Here is a 24,938-nt window from a genome sequence, read left to right as displayed (position 1 = left end):
CTTGATCCCTGCAACCTTGTCATGTGGATATTATCCTCTTTTCATATGAAAGAAAGTAAGGTTCAGAGAGGTAAATGCTTCCTCAGGGTCATGCAGTTAGTGTTGGCATGGCAATCAAATCCAGGTCAGCCTAATTCTGAAGACTGTTTTCCTGTCACTTGTCACTTCCTTGGGCTCATTCATGAGGATGTGGGATGACACCATCACTCAAAGGCCACGGGTGAGCCTGAGGAAGAGGTAATCCTTCTGGCAACTAAATGTGACCTCCCAAACTGCCTCAGCTCCCTGGAGATTAGGCCCACCCCAGGTGACCTTCTGCGCACCTTGGTGTGCCTGTTCACCGCTCTGTGGGACAGTTCTGGCCCAGCCCTTGACTGCTCTCCACCTCACCCAGGGAGGAGGCAACAGGCTCCCCCGGCTTGGGCTGGAATCAGGTGCGGCGGTAACTGTTCCCTCAGCCCAGGGCTCAGCAGAGAAGTGACTAGGAAGGGGAAGAAGCCAAGGGGACAAGAGAACTTGAGCCGCCAAAGGCTGGTTCCACAGACATCCCCTCAGGCCGGGGGGCTGAGGAAGTGCTGGGAGAGAGCATGCTGATAAGCCGACAACCGGGTAGAGCACCGGCAGTCCCAGCCACACCATGACCTCCGGGCCCCACAGTAAACAACAGCTGGGCGGGAGCAGGGAGGCAGGAGGAGAGCCAAGCCAGGGAAAGCAACCTGTGACCCTGACACAGCAGGACGGATTCCTCTACAGGAGCCTCCGAGGGAAGAGTAAGTTCCAGCCGCATCCCACCCTCACACGCCCACCCTTTCCCTCCGTAATTTAGAACAACAAACAGTGGAATCTTTGAGGAGTTTCAGCTGTAACCAAGCCAGGAGAAAAGTCAGAGAAAGGGAGTAAGGAAGAGTTCTCTTAGTTAGATTTTGGATTTTTTCAGGTTTGGAGAACTGACGGGAAGAGATATTCCGAGCCCTTTTTCACCTTGAGATAATTACCCCCACGGATCATCTCGACCATCCCTTGTAAAACTGTGTACACACATTGGGTGTGTGTGTGTTTCTCTGGAGAGAGGGTCCCAAGTTTCCAGAGCCACTGGGGTTTGAGACCCAAAAAAGAGAGGAAGAAACACACATAAAGGAGGAAATGGAGACTCGAAGAGGTAGGGTTTGAGGTAGGACAGCCAGATAAAGTAAAGGATGCCCAGTTTTTAGTATATCTTATGCACATTTGGGAAATAGTTATGCTAAAAAATGTATTCATTTTTTTATCTGAAAATCAAATTTAAACTGGGTGTCCTGTAATTTTATTTGCTAAATCTGGCAGCCCTACTTGGAGGTCACAGAATCAGTTAAGACCAGACCCCAACTGTCCCATTCCCAGGGACTGAGCTTGCTCTCTCCAGGCAAAGCCATTAAGACACAAACTACATTAAATGAAACAAGCCCCCAACCTGCCCTTCCTCAAACTTGCGTCAGTGTACTGAGCTGCACACTCTGGAACCAGGAATCCCCATACCCACATGAAGATGCTGGGGGCCCTACCCAAAGACACGGGCACAGTGACAGAATGGGGGGACAAAACTGGGGCACAGTGTCCTCTAGCACTTTCCTGGACTTAGAAACTTTTCCAGAGCTGCTTCCACTGCTCTGAAGATAGTAGAAAGTTATATATCAGAGCAAAAAATCCCAACAAAATTAAACTTCAGTGGATCTGGTAAGCCATGATCAGGAGCACTGAATGCTAAAGGCAGGGAGAGGGCATCTGACAACACCCACTGGAGAATCTCTCCGGAGGCTCTGCTCTCCGATGGACGTTTGCTGATGCTCACTGCTAAGATACGTCCTTGGGTGCAATGAAGTGAAAGCAGACACCTCGAGCTTCTGGAGTCTGTAAGAAGTAGAGCTGCCCTCAGTGCAGCTAAAGACACGGCCCCAGCCCCCAGCCCCCTGCCACCCCTCACCAGTGTAACCGCAGCGCATGGAGAAAGGCTGAGAGGCCCTCCATGATCAGGAGGATGGCCACGGTCAGGGTGGCAAAGGCGGCGAAGATGAAGAACAGCACCAGACCTCCTGCCAAGCTCTTCACCCGTAGGCCGATGTGGATCACCATGGTCCAAAGCACCTCAGACAGCTCTGGGGAATGGGCAGAGACATGACATCCAGGTCAGTTTGGCAAGAGGAGCTGTGGGCCTTGCATTCTGCTCTGCCATCACATCTGTGGTGTTCCTTGCTCCCTGGCTTCTGTGACCTTAGTGAGACCACTGTGCATAGCTAACCTGGCAGAAGTGCAGATCCTCCCATCTGGACATCATTTTCCCTGGAGTCAGTAGGCTGAATAATTCCAGAACCTTTATGTAATTTCCACTCAATTTAAGCTCCCCACCTGCGAGTGTGTCGTTTTCAATCTGAGAGAAATACACTCACGTGCATGAGCGAGGCTGAGGGCCCAGAGCCGCAGGTAGGAGGCAGTGTTGGAGATGCAGCCCAGGCAGTACTCGATGGTGTGGATGGCCTGGTGGACCATGGTGTCCCCAAAATCAAACTGTTGTGGGAGGAAGGCAGAGAGAACAGGTAAGAGTAGGAGGGGCAGGGGCAGGAGGCACTTTGGGCCTGGGCCTGAGGATGACACTAATGGCTACGTGGGCCAGGAGCCCCTGGTGTTGAACTTGTGTAATTTCAGCTATGCCATCCCCAGAAAAGATGCCTGGCTTAGTCCCCAACTGGTACACCCATCTTTCTCAATAGGCTACATCTTAATGAACTATATCCTAACAAGATTCTTCTCAACACATTTATTTTTCTCCCTGTTAGACTGCTCACTCAAGAGTGGAGTGTATGCTGAGGCAAGAGCACTCTGAGAAAACACATGTCTGGCCCAGGGCCTCTGAGGACCTGCTGCTGGACTCACTCTAGCTGGCGTCCCCTTAAGGGGCCTGAGAATGAACTGCCCTGCTCTGAATAAGCCATGAGAGCAGGAAGGGCTTTTCCTCAGCTGGCCGTGCAGCAGGAGACAGGCTATCAGGCCAGACACGGTGCGGACGAAACTAAACCTCCACAGCCACTTCACTTATTTCTACAACCTACTGAGAACAAGATGACCTCCTCTTCCTTTGGTGACTTCTGAGAAGATTACGCAGGGACAGTTTAGCACAAGCTTTACAAACTTCTACTTGGACAGCTGATAAAGACCAAACAAGCCATGTGTTGTGTTTGTCTTCACACTCCCTTTCAACATCAAAAATGATCTCCAGAACAAAGGGGCAAGGCTGGAACAAGCTTTCAGGACTTCACTTCTAGGACTGCCCCAAGCACAGCTGGGGAAGAACACCGACTCCACTCGCTCTAGCAGCAGCAGGTGCCCTCGGGCCTGTCAGTCTCCTGGCGGAGCAGCCACAGGGGGAGGAGCTCCCTCCCGGGCTCCTCCTCCACAGCCCCGCCCAGAACCAGTGGGCCTCCCAGCCTGCCGGGCCCTCAGCTCAGTCTATATCTCACCAGTTTCTTTCAAGGTTCATATGACCCCATTTCCAAAGCACACCTGAAATGCCTTGGGAAGCTACATAAAGGTAGGATGAGAGAAGGGGCTGGTGGACTCTGGAGAGAGGGGCTAGTCCAACACATTGTCTTTGGGCCTCATTTGTCCACACCTCTATCTACACTCAGTATTTCTGGGCTTTTCTGGGACAAGGTCCTTCAAGCCTCTTAGTTACCCTGAAAACTAGGTAATCCTAGTTACCTCAGTCCCAACACTGCTGTTGCCCCAAAGCCCACGCTCAGAGGAAGGAAAGGTCCCAGCTCTGAGGCCGGCAGACCTCCACACTCCCCAGAGCTCTCTGGGAGCAGGGACTGCTGGCCTCTCAGAACCAGCCCCTGTCAGCGTTTGTATTGTACCTCAAGTTTCTCCCATTTAAAAAAAAAAGCTAAAAGGATGGAGGGAGATCAGGGAAGAAGCTTCTCTTCTAGGCCCTACCCTCACTTTCCTCTCTCCTTCATTCCAAACTTCTTGCTTTGTAACCTGGGGCAAGTTTTCTTATCTATGCTATGTACTGGGCCAAGGTAAAGATTGAGAAATGGAGCCAAGCACCTGGAGTCTGTCACTGCCCCTCCAAGTCAGCTCTGGCCCAGCACTGATCACCACTGATCCCCGTCCACATTCTGTCTCTACTCCTTTCTCACTGCCCACCTCTACTCTCCTACTGCACCTGGCTTCTACCCCCACGCTGGCCCTTCTTGGCATGCCTGCCCGTACCTCCCAGTCTTGAGATCTGACGGGCATTCTGGGTGCTGACTGAGCCTCTGCAGTTTCTGTGGCTACTGTCCTCTCCTTCTCCCTCTTGAGACACTCACCTACCCTCGTTTTCCCTCCTCTGTCCTTTGCATGTTCCTTCTCAGGCTCCTTTACCTCCCTTCTTAAAATGCTGGCTTTCCAGGCTTATCCCCAAAACATGACAGGCTCTTACATCTTCCCTGTAGCACTGCCACCCAGGGCTTCAACAGCCACCCCTTGGAGTGACTCCCAGGCTCCATGTTGCCCATTTCCAACTAGCTGTGCTGCATCTCCTCCTCCTGCACCACAGGCGCTTCACACTCAGTGCCCCCCAAACTCATTGACTGCTCTCCTTTGACCCCACCAGGCCTACTTCACTCCACCTCGTGTGGAACAGTGTCACTACTACTGCCCCAGGCGACTGAACCTTGAAAGCAAACTTGAGTCTTCACTCTGGCTGCCTGCACTCACTAAGCCCTGGGGCCTGGAGCTACTTCCTTAACCTCCTATCTGTCCCTCCCTTTCCAATTTGCCCTGCACTTCACCTCAGGTCTCCCGATTCTTCTGTAACTCGGGTCAGACTAGCTGGTCTTCATGCCTCCAGACTGCCCCCCTCCCCAGTCCAACATACCCTATTTCTAGGGCATTTCAGCAATGCCACATCCAACGTTATTGTCCTGATGGCTCCTTGTCACCTCAATGCTCTGCTACAGCTGGTTTCTGCCAACCTCATCTCACCTCTCTCCAGTCCCCCTACTCCTGACTCAGCTATATAGTTGCTTATCCCCAGAACATGACAGGCCCACAGGCCTCTGTGCCTTTGTGCTAATTATGTGTACAGATGGGTCTGCATCTCTTCCTCCCTCCAGACTCCTGTTGGACCAGACTAAGCCTAGCAATAATTTCCATGGGGAACCCATTCCTACTCTCCTCCCCTCCACGCCCCCAGTGTTCATCAGGTGCCCTCTGTGCTCCCACAGCATTCTGGGCACACCTGATCACAGCATCTGCCACCCAGACGTCTCCTCAATCTGGGAGTTCCTTGAAGGCAAGGACCATGTTTTTCTTGTCTCAGTTTCTGAAGCACTAAACAGAGTGCTTAGCACACAAGAGGGTGATGAATGGATGGATGGGTGGGATGAACGTGCCTGGTGAGATGACGCAAGAGGGAGAGGTGCCACTGACCCTTGCTGAATGGCTGCAGCCTCCAAAGATTTCCCAGACAGTTACTGGTATGGACCTGTTTGCAACTGGACTGAGTGGCCCCCTGCCCCAGGGAGAGGGCCTGCTGCTTCTGCTAGGCGGGAGCAAATGGCTTGCCTGAAGCAAACAGGTTTTCACAGTCAAGCAAAATGGGAAAGTTCTCGAAGAAGTAGGCTGGACATTAAAAAAAAAATCTGTTTTGTTTGTAATACTTATAGATAACCATGGCTGATATCTAAATTTGGCTGCAGAGAACTACACTATGTATGTGCCTAATAAAATGTTATGACTGCTGGGGAAGCTGGGGGTACTGAATTACTGTCATCTTGTTTGGCTGTCCAGTTCCCCCGGGAAATGGCTACAAATGAGGGCCATTCTGACAATGGCCATGGCATTAGGTGCTCAACTAGTAAGACATTTAGAAAGGACAGTATTGTTGGCAGTGGTGTTACAGGGAGGGGCCTGGGCTCCTCACTGTTCACCCAGCCCTTCCAGGCAGCGCAGACTGTGCACATGAGCAGTCCAGAGGAACACAGAAGCTCCTGAATGCCAGCAAAGGAGTCTCTTCAGCCTTCAAGAAGACCGAACACTGCTTTTACACAGCATAGCAAAGATTTTCCCATTCCCATCCCACTGTCCCCTTAGAGAGGCTCCGGAGTGCCAGGAAAGGGAAGGGTGAGTGGGTCTAGGGAGAGCAGTTTTAGGGGAAGATGCAAACAGTGCAGCAAGGCCTTTTAAAAAACCAGTTCCAAACTTGTATATTGTTTAATAAATTTTTGCTGGGCTAGAAGGCCTTCTACTCCAGATATGGCCTGAATATTTTGCTTTCTTTCTATTGTCTATTATTCTCTACGCGTGGCTGGAAAATTATGAACCCCATTCACGCAGATGGATTGCTTTCTCTGGGATGGATCTGCGAGGCAAAGCCTCCTTTTGAAAGCTGTCTTCCTCCCACCTGGGTCATGTGGAGGCCCAGCTGACCCCAAGCAAGGGCCCAGCAATTCTCACTTCAAGCATCATCAAGCTGATGAGGGCAGCAGAAGAGGCTGGCTGCATTGCAGACAGGAGGAAAGGGTGAGTTTTACTCCTAAGTGCTCAGAGGAGCAGGGAGGAAACAGCTATTCCCAGTGGCAGAGCGACCACACATAGCAGCATAGGAGAGAAGGCACAGGCCAATGGGACTTAACCCCAAGGGGAGTCCTTCAAGAATGCCAATGCAGACATTACTTGTAGCTCCTTTCAAAGCCATTCTCAGAGGTACTAGATCAGCAAAGTCAATGAAACGAAGACAGAGGAGACCAACATGAGATGCAGTTAATGGAGATGAGCAGATTCACAGACTGGTTAGAAATGGCCAGTGAGATGCGGGATGTGTGGCCCCAGGACGCAGCAGGGTCAGCAGAGTGATCACAAAGATGGGAAGAGAAACCCCAGATAAACATGAAGGCAAAGCCAGCTTGTTTCTTACCACTTCGTCCTCGGTAGGCTTGAAAACACAAATTTACACTTAGTGGGGAAGCCACGCCACACACAAGGTCACAAGTCACGAGCACAAGGCTACTGATTGCTTCTCAGGGAGAACTGTTAATGTTAAGTGGATCTAACATGTTGGAGGCAGGCCTCAGCAGACAAGGAAAACAAAATCAGCAGGATTTAGAGCATTTAGACACATATTTTTAAAAGGCACCTCAACCCTTACAATTTCTTTTTTTAAAAAGTCATACATAGTGGACATGGTCAGTCATACTGAAAACTCTGGTCATCTGGGTCAACTCCTAATCTATTTGCTTTAAAAAGAATATAATAAATAGATGAAAATCAAAAGTTCAGTAAAGAGGCTTCGTGGTACGAGTGGTAAGGCAAAGAGACTGGATTTTTAAAAACTGAGCTTAGAGGTAATGGTTTAAGGAAAAGCCTAGCTTGGTCTTATTACTTTTCACTCTCCCTATAAAAAGGAGGCAAGTAACATTTTTAAAAGGCTCAGATAAAATATCTGCAACAAGTGGGACAGGACTTCAAAAGCACCAGTGATTACAGTTCAATTGGAACCACTCTTGGAAGGGCCAAGGGATGAAGAAGCTGCCATAGTGGACTGTATTTCTGGTAAAAGAGCTGGGAGCTGGGCTAACTGGCCTCTGCCTGAGGAGAGCAGTTGCAACTGACATTTTCACAGAGTACTGCAGGCAACCCAGATCCCGAGAAGTCAGACAACGGAGTGATGCTGCTATGGGCTCTGCAGGTAACACCTGGTGTTTAGTGCCGGGGACCCACTAGAAGAAGCTGGGGTGCCCTAAGAGGTCCAGAAGGCAGGCTGATCATTAGCATTCTCATTTTTCAAGGTGAAGACTGGTATGAGGCCACTTAGGTATACAAGACTAGGGTGGAAGGACAGGAAGCCCACACCACTGGATCTTACCTCTTCTGCATCCTCTGAATGGGTGGAGAGCTGGTCATGCTGAATAATCTCAGCATCCTCCTCTGTCGGTCCGTTGCCCACCCTGATCCCACCAAAGTTGAGAGTTCCCTACACAGATGAACAGAAAGAGTAGAATTTGCCTGGGCTTTAATGTGACATTCTGTGAGGTGGGGAAGGGCGATGGTTAGTACATACAAACCTCAGAAAAGCATATATTCTAACAACAAAATCAAAACCCACCTCACAAACCTCTAAGAAAAAGAAAACCACTGTTACCACCCCAACTGCCACTGCCCCAGCTGCAGTCACCACTTCATCCTGATTAGAGGAAATACACAGTTCTGCCTGCTGCACCAAGAGACACAACGCTCACTTAGGTCAACGCTGCTGAGAACCCTGCTGGATATGAACAGACTCTCGTAACAAGTGTAGCTCTACCTGTAAAGCCTTTAATAGCCTAAGTTTTTCTGCAGCAATCTGAAGACTGGCCTTTCTAGGAGGGAGGGGCACCAAATGACGTACTGATTGTAACCTCGTTTGATTAGCTTTCAGCAGGAACCCAACAGTTCCAATGACTTCTCCCAGAAATGTTCCAACTCTCTGCCCAGAAACAAAGGACTTCCTAGGTCAGGGAAGGAAAAAGCTTGATGTACATTAGCTTGTGGGTAGAGAATACTGAGTTTAAAAAAGGTGGGTGATGGGGGGTTCCCTTTCTTCAGGAGAGGATTCTGGAGCATTATAACAACTCTCACAGGCATGTGGGCAGATGCTGACTGGGGTCTGGCTGCTTCTCACTTCCTGGGCATAGTTTTAAGAAGGGTCTCCAGCACCAGAAATTTTAAGTCAACCTGATTTGGAAAGCTCAGGGTTATTGAAGCAAAAGGACTATTTGGGCACAAAAACTAGGTTGAATGGGGATTAAGTCTGACAGATGGCATTTAGTGCTTATCTGCCACAGAATGAGAAGGAGCTGAACAAACAGCCCCTGGACCCTCTCCAAATGATTTCTGTCTGGGGAGCCAAACAAGGCAAGAGTCTGGAGGCTGCTCTCCTGTAAAGTGGCCTTCTGGACTGCAGGCAGGCGACATGCAGGCCAGTTTGCTCAACAGCCCTGAGGCTCCCTCACAGCCTCACCTTTGGGTGTACACCATGCCACAGCTTACTGACAACTGGATCTGGGTGTTTCGGCAAATTCTCTCTCTTCTAGCATCAGTTCTCACATGCTGGTCAAAGAACCGGGTGCATCAGAAACACCTTGAAAGCTACATTTCATTAAGTAGAGATTCCTGAAGAATACCCTTAGGAACTGTAAATTTAGTAGGTCTGGGGTAGGGCCTAGGAAATCTGTATTTAAAAAAATATTTTCCCAAGTCCAAACTGTATAATCATTTTTGATTATTTATCAAAACTGAAAATGCGTGCACAAAGAAGCACATGCATCCTTTGAGACTTAGCAGTCCCACTGCTGGGAACATATATGCTTGTGAAATTTTATCAGGATACATGGATAAGGATGTTCCCTGCATTATTTGTAATAGCAAACAATTGGGAAAACCAACACATCCATCAACGAGTGATAACATAATTGTAGCATATCCAACAGAATGTTCCATAGAATGCTAGGCAACTATGAAGAAGAGTATCACCATGAACCAATCTCTAAGATCTGTCAAACTTAACAAAAACCTAATAAATCAAGAGGCAGAAGAGTGCTACAGTTTAAAACACAATGTGTTTTAAATATATATATATTCATGTATTTACACACATATATATTTATAGCCACAGATGGTGGACATATGTTGATACATGCAGAAAAAAATCTGGAGGCCTATTTCCCGGTCTGTTAACCATACCCTGGAGGAGGAGAAGGGTGCTGGGCACAGGATGCTTTCAGCTTCAGAGCAATTTGCATTCTCTGACCAAGTACACCTATTGTTTTAATTTTATTTTTAATGTCAGTAGGGGATTGTCTGGGTCATGGAATTATGGGCCACCTGTGTTTCTTCTTCCACTTCTCTGTTTTGTTTTACTGCCCTAAGAAACAAATTTAAAGTTCACGAGGTGATTCTGATGTATAGTTACATTTGGGAACTACTCATATCCTGGGCACCTCCAGGCCATGCAAATATTACACCCAACAGCCCTCAAAAGGTGGACTGAAAGTGCAACCAAGGGCTCTGGGGACAGGAGAGGACTCCTGGGATGGGTTATAGGGGAGAGGTGGCAGGCTTCAGGCTTCAAGGTCCCAAAAGCAGAAGGCTATTTATGAAGCTTTCCCCAACCAGCAGAGAATGAGGGGCAGAACTAACAAGTGTCCCTTCAGAACATGAGGAATGAGAGTAACAGAAAGGGGGATGAGACATACAAATCAGTAGCAAAAAGAAAAGAAAAAGATCAAACCCCTGTGATAACCCACTTATAGACAACCAAGAGGACACAGAACAGGACAAAAACAGATCCTCAACCTTTGGGACCAAGAACCTAGGGCCCCTGTTGTAGAATGATCAGCCTGATGCCTCCAGAAACACATTTGGCTGAAGAAGCAGTGGACCGAGAAGACCCTGTGAATGTGCAGGTTTCCAGACTGGGGACTTGAGGGTATCATAGTACAGTACCACAGAAGAGGATGCCAGACTTTAAAAGCATCAGAAGCACATCTTAACTATATTAAAGTTCACAGAGAGAAGAATATGTGGAGAGGATGTCAATAAATAGGTAGTATGTGCTTTAAGGGTTTTTTTTTTTTCTCTCAATTTCTCAAAGGAAAGAAAGTCCCACTTGGAAATAATTTTAAGCAGCAACATTAAAATATCTTATGATCTAAAATATCAGCCTTTTTAGACTGGTTCTATAAGGATGATTATAGCAGTTTTCTAAGTTTAAAATGATCAGAACACCTAGTGAAGGAAATGGTTACTTGTCTATAATCACTACTGCTGAGGTTTTCACAACCTTATAGATTCATCACCTAAAATAAACTGGGCTAATTTGATATTAGTGTATTGTAAGAGTTTGGTTAAGAGATGTTTTTAAGGATAAACATTGAAATGCGTAACATTCACAGTGCTCTTACTGAATCACCAGTTAGTACTGGAAGAAGGAAAGACCAAAACAGAAGATGACTCTCGTTACTACACCAGATATAGAGTACACAAGAGACACAGCAGGGTAGAGGTCTCGCTGCAATAGTAGAGGGCACAAGCTTCTGAGTCTCTCACAAAAAAATAGACACGTATAAGCTTCCATGGGAAAGGGAGTAAGTCACAGCTAAAGTGGACACAATGTCCAATCATCCAAAGCAGAACTTTACAAGTACAGGGAAATCAACTCAAGATCACAGAGATGTTCTTACCCCATGCTGAAAAATTATCAAATACATGGCCACAAGATACAGACATGAAGTGGACAGAGTCCACAAGCTGCTGTCTTGGATGAAGATGATGGGACTCAGAGAGGGCCCAGCAGCCACTTTGCTTTCACAGACAAGACTGACTGTACTTTACACATTTCAATAGAAACCTACTAGGCCAGTGAAGATGATACCAGAATCTATTCATAAGAGGTGGACATCTTTTCTGTTATCATCTCAATAAGTAACAAGAACACACTTTCCAAGATACACAGGTCCCATGCTCTCAACAGAGTTACAAAGAATTCTGCTGCACTGTTTGCCACCTCTTTGAACAAAATGTGATGGATTGTCAGTTTCAATTCACTCACTGTTGCAGCCGCTGCTGCCTCTAGTCCCTGCTGGCTCGGGGTTGGGCTGACTGGGGCCTCCACAGGTTGCCCTTCCTGATAGTGAATGGAAGAAAAGAGGAAGGGAAAGGAAACAAAAGAGGGAGAAGTGAAGGGGGAGACGAATGGAGGGCACATGGAAGGATGAAGATGGTCAGAAAAGGGAGAAGGAGGCTCTTGTAACTCAGCTGCTCTCCAACAGGAGTAATAATGTAACAGCCATATGAGAGTCATGCAACGAGATCTTTTGGGCTTTACCAGGCAGTGGAATAAGCATTATCACATAGCCAAAAATGAACATTTGGCAATGTAAGTGTGTGTGGTTGTGTGTGCGTAGAATTCATAGGCACCCATACATTAGGTAAACATGAAAGTGTATGCTGCTTTAAAAAAAAAAAAAATCAGTGTGCTTTAAACCAAATCTTTTGCCCGGATGTTTTGGTTGGTGAAAGTATCACACTCTCGTTTTAAAAGAACATGTCTCAGCATCAGCTCTGTGGCTGCCCAGGCAAACCACATGAATGGGCTCATCGTCTCCAGCCTTTGCAGCCTTGCTCTGGCTGGTATTGCATCTAGACAGGCCCAGACCTGGATTTTGCTGTGCACAGCCTAAGCAGAGCATGACCAGGAAAGGTAAAAACTTATGACTTGTTTTCTCAACTCAACCTATTCAAAGCTAAATCCAGACATCAGAGCTGCAAATACATGTTTTTGAAAATTTAAGCAGGTCCAGTGTTCATGCTGGGATATGACATAAATGCATTTTAAGAGTATATAGACATATGCATAATTCATTTTATTGATGAGGAATTGCCTTTGATCTTAAAAAAATAAATCTAGTAACTTTCAACAACAAACATACACCCACCAAATGCTTCCTCCTCAAATATTGGTGGCGAAGGACCAGTGGTTTAAATAGTAGCATCCAAGGTACACACAACAGCGCAACCACCACCAGGAAACACTGAATTCCTTTCTGCAGAGAAAGAAGGCTCAGAACATTAGTCAAGCATGCAGTTTCCAACTCCAGCACAGATTTCTCCCAAAACAGTATTTTCTTACTGATCTGTAAACAACATTATGCTATTTCTCAAAATAATCAGCAGATGTGGCAAATCCCAGGAATAAGAGTTATAAATTCTATCCTTGCTGGATAAAAAATGACAGTAGACCAAACTAAGGAGCATGTGCTGAATTTAGGTCTGGATGTATGGGCTGAAAACCCAATACCACAGATAGAGATTTTTAAAGCCCCTTCTATGGTAACAGAAACATGTGGCTTCCTGACCTAGGGTAACCACCTAAAACATTCCTTCTCTGGTTAACGCACCTGTCCAGAATACAGCATCGAGTTACCAGAGTCTGCATAGGAAAAGAGGAACATGTTTATGAAATGGATCAGAAGGCTTGGCGCTTTCTCAGATGTCTTTGCATCATAGGCTGTCCACTTGTAAAAAATAAGGATAACCAAGTAGCCAAACAAAGAGGTAATGAAGATTATTTCAGGAATAAATCCACAGTAGATATTCAGGGGCTTCTTGAAATAGCTGAAAAGGAAGAGAGAGAAAAATGTTAAAGGTGAAGAGACCCAGGGTCACTCTTTACCAAAGGGAATACTCACTAGATTTTCTACCTGATGCTCCCTCAATTCTGTCATCACTTTAAGAAGCAACAGACAGAAGAACTGGAGGCAACAGAGACAAGGAGGATTAACTATGACTTCCACACTCTGCGATCTTGAATGGCTCTAGTACCAACCCCTACCCGTTCCTATGAGAAAGATTGGAAAATCTCATACATTCTGAGACCACAGTTCATAATTTTGTGTGAGTTACCCATCAAGGAAAAAAAAAAAACTCACTCATTTTGATGAAAATGACACAAATTTTTTCTAAGATCTCTGCTACAATTGTAAATTATTAAGAGACTAATATTAATTAAGTCTCATTTATGAAGATGAGATTTTTATAAAAGTACTTCTTTAATGTGGAATGTAGGGTTCTGGGTTATTAACCCCTCCCTAAAGATGTCATGATTTCTTTAGGCAAAAGCATTATCTAAACTATGTGCATTCCTGGCACAGAACCAGAGCAACTCACGTGTGGTTGAAAAGGCTCAGGCTGACTCCAAACATCATGTGGATGACACCAAGGATAACAGAGGTCTTCATCTTAAAGGAGTTGAGAAAGGTCAGCTTATTGGAAGCTATGTTCCAAATCTGTCACAACCCAAACAAACAAAGAGGCATTAACAAAGAGTTCTCAAATAGAAAACTCTTAATTCACTCATTTAAAAAGTTTTGGTTTTTTTTTTAACATGGGAAGTTCTAAACATATACTTAGGTAAAAAGAGTAGTATAACAAATTCCAACAGACCTATGACTTAACTTCAACAAATAATTATCAACTTACAGTCAATCTTGTTTCACCAAACCCCAAAACTACTCCTTCCTCTGTATTATATTTGGAAATGAAGTCCAGGTATCATATTATCTTACCTGTAAATATTTCAGTATGGGTCTCTAAAAGGTAAGGTCTCATTTTTAAAACATGACCACTGTACTGTTATCATACCCAAAAGCATTCACAATGATTCTTTGCTATCATGAAACATGAAGTAGTCAGTATTCAAATTTCCCTGGCCGTGTCCCAATTTTTTCTTTCAATAATTAATTTATTCAAAGGTGGGTCCAGATCAAGTCTCTATACTGTGATTGCTGATACAGCTCTTAAATCTCTAATCTATAGGTTCTCCCTCCAGCTGGGATTTATTTATTTCTTACAAAATATGTTGAAGAAACTGGGTCAATTATTTTATGAATTCCCAAAGTCTGTGTTTTGCTGATCGTGTCCTTGTGGGGCTGTTCTATGTATTGGACCACTGTGATATTTTCCTGACAGTTCTCCTGCCTCATGTGGCCACAGATTACGCTTCCTAAATCATGACTCTGATGCAGTCATTTCCCTGTGCCGAAACCCCCTGCACTCCTTACTGTCAACTCTAGGCCAAAGTGCAACTGCAGCCTGGGAAGGCAGTCTTCCAACATCTAGCTCAGCAACTTTTTTTCTGAATTGGACTCTCATGCAGAGGTCATCCTTGGTGACCTCTAACCTGAAAACTTGTGACTCCAGCCCAGTCTCTCCTGGAATTCAGTTCTACAGTTCCAACTGCCTGATGGACATTTATACCTGGGTATCCCAAAGGCACTTCAAATTTACCATCAAACCTCTAAGCATCAAATGAGATGCCTACAAAAATATTGTCATTACAGAGCACCACAGAAGTGTGAGGTTGTATTATTATTATTAGACTCCAAGCTACTTGAGGGTGGGAGCTATGCCTTAAAATTATGTGTTTCTCCTATCAGGCACCATGCCTTGCAGACAATAGGGAGTCAATAAACATCTGTTAAATGCATATGTGAAATGTTATTAATTCCCCCCCAGTCTCAGTTTCCTTATCTGTATAACAGGCACAGGAATACCTTCCTGACAGCATCGTCAGATAAATCAGGTATGATGAGGGCTCAGTACAAGCATTTCAGTAACATTAGCTTTTATAATAATCAAAACAATTAACTTTGTACCTCCCCACCTCTATGCTTTTGCATATGCTTCTCTTCACTTATAATAATGTGAAATATATTTTAAAGGCCATGTGAATTCCCTTTTTTTTTTTTTTTTACAAGAAACAATCTTTTTGGCTCATAATGATCTGTTTCCCTCTGGAATTTTGTGATCCTTATTCTCTAATGCTTATTCTTAAATTCTCCCTGCCCCCTCTTCCTAAGCACACAATATGAAAGATTTGATCATACTTTATTTGCCTAAATATTTGAAAAAAAAAATTCTGGGATGAGTTTTTGTAAGTATGTAAAGACTGGAAGTCTAAAATCCAAAGGAAAGGGTTTTTGTGCATTGTTAGAACATCTGCTAAAAATAAAAACCAAATTAAGTTAAAGAGAAATAAGTTAAACTGTGAAGGAGTCTTGGAAAGCAATCTCTCAGGGTCAGTATTATCAGCCACCTCTGAAATAAGGAGGGCAGAAACAATCGTTTGGTTCCCCAAGGCACTGGGGTCTCTTTTGGCTTTGAAGGGTTCTGGATAGACACATCAAGGTTTTCTAAAAAAAATGTCAACTAAAAACCAAATAACTCTTTACTTTCACTTTACTTCTCTTCAGGTTACAGTTTAAAAATATGGTGTTAGACATATAGTAAAGAAGGGCTCTTACTGGATCGATGCCAAAAGGATATGGTCCACCAAAAACTCCAGGGACAGCTGGGTTCAGCTGGAGAACAGGGTTCCCCCGAAGCGTCTCCTCCCTACCATGTTAGGACAAAAGCTGCATTTATTTTCTATTGAGAAAGGGAAATTCTGGGGTCTGGAAACTGATCCCCCACAAAAAACTACTATAGTTCTCTTGCTTCTTCAATAAAAGAGAAAGAACTAGCATCTGAAAATCAGAAGGGATCAGTGACAACAAAAAGACAAATTAAACACATATATAAAACCCAGTAGGCAATCTGGGAAATCTGCTTTTAATTTACAGAAAGAATCAACGTGCTTAATTCTTAGTCTCAGTTCCTTAATAGTGGTGAACAAATCACAGAGCACCTCCCAGGATGGAGCATAAATAAGAGAAGACACTGCATTCTTCCGAAACAGAGACATTGTCAACCACTCCCTAAAAAAGTGTTAGTTTACCACTTGTCTGGAAAATAAGAGTTAAGCATGAAAGAAGTAAGCTTTGACTTTCAGCATCTTTTCAACTTACGTCCAATTAAATATAGTAAACATCGGCCGTACGCTCCAGGATGACCCGAAGATATTGAGAGACTTGGAAAAGCAATCATTGTAGATGAGGCCAGTGTAGATAGAGAACACACCCATCAACAGAATGATGTACCTGCCGCTGAACACAGTACTGAACATCTGGGAACCAGAAGAAAGAAGTAGATGAAATGTACCTGCTGTATATACATTTTGCTCATGTTGTAACAATGTTTTTTAGAGTATACTAGACCCTTCCTCTCATACCACTTTACCCCCTCCTGGGTCAGAGAACTTGAAGTAAAGACCAAAATACAACACTACTGAGAAATTCATCTTCACAGCACGTGGCCCTTTTAGTGTTAAATGGAACATAACTCCTCTTTTCTCTAAATAGTCTCCATAACTTCTCTATAAATTCATGGATAGAAGACTTCCAAATCATAATTTTCATAATGAATACTTGAGAAATTATCAAGTTTCAGTCCAATGCAGGTGTAACTTAAACATTACCTCATTCTCATTCTTCTGGGAAAGGATCCGGCTCTCCCTTAACACCATCCAAACAGCAAAAAGGGTCATCAAAATGCCATGGCCAAAGTCCCCAAACATCACAGCAAACAGGAAAGGGAACGTGATGATAGTATATGGAGCTATGAACAAACCAAAGAAAGACAAAGACAAAGTAGAGAACAACTCCCAACACACCACACTCCTCTCCCACTCTAAGACCAACGTAAAGTGACTTATTCTCAAGCTACTGGTCAGATGGACTCCCTGGGAAAATCTTCCATGGCAGGATCTGCCACCCTCACAAAGCTCTGATGGCATCTGAGCTACCACTAGCATTTCAAGCAAAACACAGGAAATGAAACTTTGTCTCTAGCTTTGTCAACAGTGTGGTTTGTTCTTTAACTTCTTTTTTCTAACCCCTAGGATGCAGCTCCTGGGGAAGGCCAGCTCTCTTCTCTTGTGCAGCAACTACCTCCCAGCTGGACAAGCTCTCGGTAAGTCAGAGAAAGGGTGGAACATGGAACAACACAGGCCCTGCAGAAGGCTCCAGCTGAAAATAAATTTTCAGACTCTTGATTTAATAACTCTCTAAACAAAGGAGAAATCTGCCTAGTGCCTAAAATGGTCAATAACTTGCTGTATTTTCTCTAACCTGGAACAGGGAAGCCATTTTAAAATATCAGATAACTTGTAAAAAACCTTTTTTTTTAAAAGCAGTTTCTGAAAATTGTGTGCTAGAGAAAGCCAGGTGTTTACACCTGTGAGGACTCACAGAAGAATCCAACCCATCGAGCTCACTTCTATAAAATTCCTAAAATCCAGCTCCTAAAGGAGTGCCACCCAGGACAGACCACACTCCCTATGTCAGAAAGGGTACCTCTTCACAGGAATTACCGAGAACTGAGGTCTTGACAACATCTTTAGTTTTAAGGCAACTATTCAGCCGCATTTAAAGCGAGGCATTAAAAGAAGTAACAAACAAAAAATAAAACCTCTGGAGGGAAAAGATTCAGGCTGTTTTTTTTACCTGGATTTATCTCACGATAAGTTCCAATTCCATAAGCATCTACTATGTTCTGAAAGCCATATGTGAACTTGTTAGTTTTGTTGTAAGTTGGGGGAGTCTGGTTTGTCTGCATCCTGTTCAGAATGGAGGGCACCGTGGAACCACTGTGTTCCTGGGAAACATTAAGTGCATATGTCAAAACATGGTCATCCTCCTAATTGTGGCAGTGGTTACACAGGTGTATGTATTCATCAGAACTCACTGAGCTGTACCCATAAAATATGTGTATCTTATGTAAATTCTGTCTCAATCTTTCCCATTCTTTGGGGAAACTGGAACTAGGTATACAATTTGAATGAAAGATTTAAATTAAGTCTCAGAAAGAGTGTCTTTACTGCAAAAAACATTTAATTCTAAAATGTGTAACCAAAGAAAATCTAGAACTTGTTTTAGGAAACAGCCTCATCTGCCTTTCTGAGAGTTACTATTGTTCTTTCTTCATCTTATGGAGAAATCAAAGTGTACTCTGTGACTCTCCTCCTTCCCCACCCATTCTGTCTCCCTAATCCCTTACAATCTGGCTGAGTACGCTTATTCAAAGTGGCTGGCACTTCACCAGAACCAGGTCTTTTCTCCTGTATGCAGCCCTGACACTGGAGACCTCCCCCTTCCTTGGTAAAAATCCTTCGTTATGGGATTCTCCCCCTCCTCTGTCTCTTTGCTGGCCTTTCCTCCTTTGCCTATCCCTTAAAGTTGCAGGGCCCCCAAGAGTCTATCTTTAGCTTCCTTATTCTCTCCTGGAGGTCTCATTCCCTTCCACCCTCACAGATCCTATTTCCTTCATTTTGCCCTTTCTATCAAGAACCTGTCTATTATCTGCTTGATGTTTCCACATGGATTTACATCCAGCTGCTCGATCTAACCGAAACCGAACTTGCCATCTTTCCCCATCACTAAGTTTCTCTTGCTGAACTTTTACTTCCATCAGTGGGACCATTATTCTGCAGGCCACTCAGCTTTGATACTTCAGGAACATCTTGAAATTTTTCTCCTTTTCTCTTGTGTGTTGCTAGAAACCAAACATTGATTGATTCTCTCACAGCATGTCTCACACTCTTCATCATTTTCTATTCCCATTGTCAAGTCTTACTATAGGGGTCTTTCTTTGTGTCTTTACTATTACATATACAATAACCTCCTCACTGAACCCCCCCCACCCCTTTTTGGCTCATTCTATTTCCCAGCCCAACACAGATACTTAACAATAGATTATTCTTTTAGAACTCTGTTTTGATCATGTCCTTTCACTGCTAAATAACTTCCAATGCCTCTCTACTCCTGGAATAAAATTTAAACCCTCTACTGTGTTATTTAAAAACCCTTCACAGTGAGGTTCCAATCCACCTGGTGTAGGTATATACCCCCACTCTTTCTGCGCACCCATTATGACTCCTGTTCTTGCCAACCACACAGTCACACCCCTCACTTCCTGCCTTTCTCCATGTTGTGGTCTTCTCGTCATTGCTGTAGGCATCTTATCCATCCTTCAAGGCTCAGGTTAAATGCCACCTTCTTGAAACTTTTTTCCAATCATTCTAATTGGAAAAGCTAACACTCTCCCTTCACACACATATACCACTTACTTTAAGCACAGACTGTCTTATATGTTTGCGTGGCAACCTCTCCAAGTGAATCATAAAATACTTGAGGGCACTTTTTTACATCTTTGAACCTCTTGGACCCTAGACCAGAGCCCTGGAAAGAGCAGTAGCTCCAACTACTAAACAGATCTGCCAGGGAGAGAAAATGGATCAGGAACTTGACACTCTGGTCAGGAGCTACCCTGAAGAATAGTGGGCATTTGATCATGTCATCTGATCTCTTGAGCTGCAGTTTCCACATTCAGAAAATAAGGATATACAAAATAGAGTGTCAGGATACAGGATGAGTACAGGAGGATATTAAAGAACTCTGAAAGAGAAAATGCCACCAACGTGCGATTAAAGCTACTATTGATGGGAACCTCTCTCCTTGGTCCGCAGGCTGCATAGCTAGCTCGGGGGACTCACCGTGCCCCTTCGGAGTGCAAACTGGATAGAGTCCAGGTCGGTGACAGGGCACCAGACCTCGGCAATCAGGCACTTCTGGGTCACATCTATGTTGCAAAGGTTCAGTGTGTGGTAGATGGCCTTCATCTTCCGCACCTTGATGAACCAGACACGGATGTTCTTAGCAGCTGCCTGCAGAACCCTCTGGCGGTGATCCTCTGTTTGATTCAGGACCTTTTGGGAGAGAAAGGAACAAGAGAGCGATCCTTCTAACACCAGTCTTGGGACTCAGGGTATGAATGGCAAAGAGGCACAGCTTTCTGAGAAGGGTTGCTAGGCATCTGGTTTTTTCTTCCTCTAACTAGAATGGCTTTTTTTCCTGGCCAAATGAAATTAGAGTTCTAGTTACTAGCATTCATTTTCATTTAGTTTCAAGATGAAAAGAAACCTGAAGAAATGGCTTTTAGCTTTTCTATATTTAATCTCACCACTAAATCTACAGCACACCAGTGCAGGTCACTGGCTTTTACTTGAATCATTAAAGAACAATGACTTTCCACGTGGAGTCTGTAACTCAGACTCAGAGAAGTCAGCTCCACAGGCCTGGGAGCTGGCAAAGCCAACAAATCCATACTTAAGAACAGCAAGCTGCAGAATCCCCTGAACACAAGGCAGCGCCAGGGCCTGGGGGCAAGAGCCAGAGCTGAACACCATCATCTGCCTGTGCCAAGAGACACCTCCTGCCCGGAAAAGGGAGACACTGTGCGGTCAGGAGGCCCCACGGCCTCTGCAGGGGATTTACACTACCACATACCACTGTCATCACAGGGCAGATAAGCCTTTATCTTTCCATCAGACTTCTTGGAGCGAGAAAGTTTCAGTGCTGATTTCTGGAAACCAGTGCAGATTTCCCTCATAGGAATCACAGTGCCAAGACTAGCATGGGGGTAAGGGGCAGGAATACTTTACATTGTACTGCTTGTTTACTGCCAAATATTTAAGATTTCAATAGCAGAAGAGAGACTATGCCAAAACTGGGCAAGCAACCCACCAATCATACTTCTGCATGAAAATCTATCTTGAATCCCCACATTTCTTGGAGGAGAGAAAGCCATGTAACAACCATGTTCTTAGCCCAAATCTCCATCATAGTTGGCTCTTCAAGTCAGTTTAGAAAAATAGTGGTAGCTACTCCCCGAAAAACTGCCTTGGGAAGTTTGGGCAGTAGAAGGTAACTTCCACAGAGTGGTTTAAAAAAAAAAAGCCAGGGCATGCTAGGGAATGCTGGTATCACTTGAGAATAAAGAAACAAAGCTACTTTTTCTCTTTCTAGCTGTTGACAATTTCACAATTACTATTAAAACTTCTGGAAGGATGCTAAATAAACTTGCAAGCAATATTCTATTTGCTTTTCTCTTTCCCCATTTGCCAAACCCACATTTTACTCCTTCGTATTCAATCCCTTTTTAAAGTTTCAGTTCACATGGCTGGGTGTTTCGAAAGTCAAATTCTGGCCATATTGCACATGCTTTTTAAAATCTATCCATAAGCCTGGGAGGCGATAAGATAGTCCTGGAATCTGGAATATATGAATACAGCCTACCACCCACCGGCAGTTCTAAAAAACTCTCTTCCCTTAAACAGGTCCATGTTTCTCAAAGAAGCCCACAATAGGTCAAGCTGGTGGGTCATATACAAAGAGGGGTGGAAGGAAAGATGGGAAAGGAAACTAAAATGGGAGTTACGCCTATCTCTGACAATTCTGCCACAGACAGAAAGAACTGTATTTGGGATTAAGTACAGTGGTCCCCCTACATCTGTGGGGGATATGTTCCAAGATCCCCAGTGGATGCCTGAAACAGTGAATAGTACTGAACCCTACATATATTATATTTTTTCCTATACATACATTCCTATGATAAAGTTTAATTCATGAAGTAGGTACAGTAAGAGATTAACAACAACTAATAGTAAACAGAACAATTACAATAATATACTGTAAAAAAAAGTTACGGGAATGTGGTCTCTCTCTCAAAGTAACTTACTACACTGTACTCACTTTTCTTCTTGCGATGATGTGGGATGTTAAAAGGCCTACATGATGAAAGGTGGAAGGATGACATAGGCATGGTGATGCAGCGTTAGGCTACTATTGCCCTCCCGACCCTACGTCAGAAGGAGGATCATCTGCTTCTGACCAAGTTGGCCGTGGATAACTGAAACCTCAAAAAGTGAAACTGTGATAAGAGGGACTAGTGTATGTTTATTAATATTTCAAGGGGGCAATCATCGTATTCTTTCAACAGGGAACAAAACTCCCACTGGCCACCCTTTCCTTCCATGCATACATAAATCATGGTGCCTTTCTTAGAACCTTGTGATAACCACAATGTATGTAAACCACACACAATGCAATTTGGTAAAATCTTACTGCAGTCTCTTCTTGGGTACAAGACTTCCACCAGGACTCTTTGGCTAGACTGGTGATTAAGATCCAAGGCCGCCTCTGGGCACAGAATGCAGGTGAAGGAGGAACTGACTTTATAAATACTGTGAATTATTTGTTTTTTCCCCTAAGCATACTTTTTTAAATCATAAAAAATAGACTCACGAGGAAGGAAACTGAATATTCCAAGCAACAAAAATTTCAGATGCATAGTATTCCTTTTTTCTGAGGATAATTAATGCTATTTTTCACAGTCATTCCCTGAAATTTTTCCCAAGCTCCCGGTGGGACATATTACCAGGGACATTTCTTTTTTTTGGTATCCTGGGCCACTTCGTGTGCCTAATAAGCTAACTGTTAGTGTTTCAAGGAAGGAAAATGGATTGCTATTGTAGTATTTCATGAAAACAAACTCCCTCCAGCCTTCTGTGTACCATTTGGAGATCATCAATCCTGGTATTGACTCCAGAAGCCATTTCCTTCCTCTCCTGTGGGGTTTCAGGACAAGGATAAAGTGAGGCCCGGAACCTGGAATATACAGATGCAGACTGAGGAACATTGAAATTTCTTAACCTACCCAATTTGAATAATCTCAGAAAGTAATCCTAACTTACTAGAAGGACCAAAACAGGATTAGTTCAGACTGATGCTCTAATCCATGATTATTATTAATGGGAAGTGGCCTAAAGATAGAGCAGTAATATTCGATCTAGTTTGATATTCTCTGTAGCTATTAAATTCCCCTAGATTAAAAAAAATTAATATAAATTATATTATAAATTACTTGAGAAAAACGGCATGGAGAACAGATCTCATGGGAAGAATTTCAGAAAAGTTTAAGGGCACAGTGCCTATGGCACACTGCTGGTTATGCAGACCCACTGTCCCAGAACAATGCGGCCTTTGTAAACTATGAGTCCCCAAGACTATTTTTCAAGGAAAGGAAATTGTGGTTTTGATAGTACTTTAAAAAAATGAACTTAGGTCATTTCTAATTGTTTAAAATAGTCCTAACATTACTGAAAGATATATTCATGTTGTCAAGATAAACTAAAAGGGTTTTGTGTCTCACTATTCTATATTTTAGGGCTTAATCCTTAGGCAGCATGGGCTACACCTGCTGGTGAGGCACATTTCTTACCCTTCACAGATTTTCTTGACTCTGTTTTTCAGCTGATCGCCTTGGAAGAAAATGATGAACACAGACTTGTGTACGTAGTCACCCTAGGCCCCAAACCAAAATCAAGAGTTCAGTCTTCTAATCTGGAAAAAAACTGCTTAAATATCTTATTTTCATGATGATAAGAGCAACAGGAATCCTTTATGGCCATGGCAGTCCTGGAGTTTAACCACTATATCCGATGCATTTTATTTTTAAGCTCTACTATAAGAAAATTTGGCCTGTAATCTCTAATTCACAAAAAACTTACTGTATTTATTTTTAAACTCAACTCAGAGCTTGACACATGCTAAGATTCTCTTCTTTGCACAATTTAGCCCTATTTACCATTTAACTTTAAATCTCCTGTTGCCCTAATGACATAAATACAGAGGAGAGGAAAGAGAAGGAAGCCATTCCTGTCTGTTCCCATGCTTACAATTCCCAGATAAAGGGGACTGACTACTACAAGGAACTAAAGAGACTGGGAAGAACATGGATACATATTATCAGGATTCATGCCACTTTAGACTTTAGGGGCAGAAGGAAGGCAATCCATTCCAAACACCAAGCTGATACCTGAAGTCTGATGGGAGGGCTGGAGGTAAAAATCAGAGAAATAAGCTATACTGGGTGTTTGGAAATATTTCTGACCAGGAATCTAGGAATATTAAGTGCATGTAGGCTTTACAGTTTAAAGATTCTTAAGCCAGGAACATACAATAAGTCAATATAGACGTGTGGGCTAGTTTAATTGTTTAGATTTAAAATGATTTCCACCATGACAGTTTATACAATCTCTGGATGCCTATATTTTCTCATATTCCAAAAGAGCTTTGATAGTAAGAAATCAAACAAAACTTTAGACAGATAAAAGACGAGAAGTGAAGAAAATGAGACTTGAGAATCTTAAATTCCTAAATTCTTTAGGAATAAACTGGAGCACACTCTTCATGCAGCTGCTCTGTTGGAGCTATCCAGAACCCTCCTTCCTCAATTTGTTGATAAAATGTTTCTGTTGCCCAGAAACCTGGCTGAACATTCCTGAGAACAGATCCACATTAGGTGTGACTGCAGACTGCAACATCAAGGGCAGCCTTCAGTGAGACTATAAAACTGCTCCTCTGGGTAAGGGGACTCACTGTAATCTAAGTGTAACCATATTCCTACTCAGGGCCAAGGATGAAAGCCTTTTATGTATCTAGATCATTTTTAGCTATGTGACCATCCCATTCTCATAAATTCCGTAATTCAATCTCTTTTCTTGGGTAAAGCAAAGAATACTAACTTAAGAAACCCAAAAGATTATTTAAAACAGAAAAAATAACTCTGGGCTTCTAAATAACACTAATATAAAAGTAAAGTAAATT

At 43.7% G+C, this 24,938-nt stretch overlaps 1 protein-coding gene across 6 annotated transcripts in view; it reads right to left on the bottom strand.

Annotated features, from left to right (window-relative positions):
• The window catches only part of ATP6V0A1 (ATPase H+ transporting V0 subunit a1), a 55,097-nt gene that overhangs the window by 5,735 nt on the left and 24,424 nt on the right, over positions 1-24,938 (bottom strand). For 2 of the 6 annotated variants that reach the window (XM_017643712.3, XM_017643715.3), the window contains exons 8-21: positions 23,551-23,633; positions 22,844-22,937; positions 19,985-20,197; positions 17,937-18,087; positions 16,910-17,049; positions 16,401-16,558; positions 15,858-15,948; positions 13,723-13,841; positions 12,954-13,170; positions 12,492-12,599; positions 7,883-7,990; positions 6,935-6,952; positions 2,424-2,541; positions 1,961-2,132 (exon numbers count right to left, since the gene is read on the bottom strand). In XM_017643712.3, the coding sequence (XP_017499201.1) occupies positions 1,961-2,132; positions 2,424-2,541; positions 6,935-6,952; positions 7,883-7,990; positions 12,492-12,599; positions 12,954-13,170; positions 13,723-13,841; positions 15,858-15,948; positions 16,401-16,558; positions 16,910-17,049; positions 17,937-18,087; positions 19,985-20,197; positions 22,844-22,937; positions 23,551-23,633 (1,790 nt within the window). Of the gene's footprint in view, positions 1-1,775; positions 1,888-1,960; positions 2,133-2,423; positions 2,542-6,934; positions 6,953-7,882; positions 7,991-11,605; positions 11,681-12,491; positions 12,600-12,953; positions 13,171-13,722; positions 13,842-15,857; positions 15,949-16,400; positions 16,559-16,909; positions 17,050-17,936; positions 18,088-19,984; positions 20,198-22,843; positions 22,938-23,550; positions 23,634-24,938 lie in introns of all 6 variants that reach the window. The other 4 variants (XM_017643713.3, XM_017643716.3, XR_012130780.1 and 1 more) reach the window with 3 other exon arrangements.

The sequence above is a fragment of the Manis javanica genome, chromosome 4 (assembly GCF_040802235.1).
Source record: "Manis javanica isolate MJ-LG chromosome 4, MJ_LKY, whole genome shotgun sequence".
In the NCBI taxonomy this organism is placed as follows: domain Eukaryota; kingdom Metazoa; phylum Chordata; class Mammalia; order Pholidota; family Manidae; genus Manis; species Manis javanica.
Note: the sequence above shows the minus strand (reverse complement) of the source record. Positions and strands in the feature narration are given on the sequence as shown.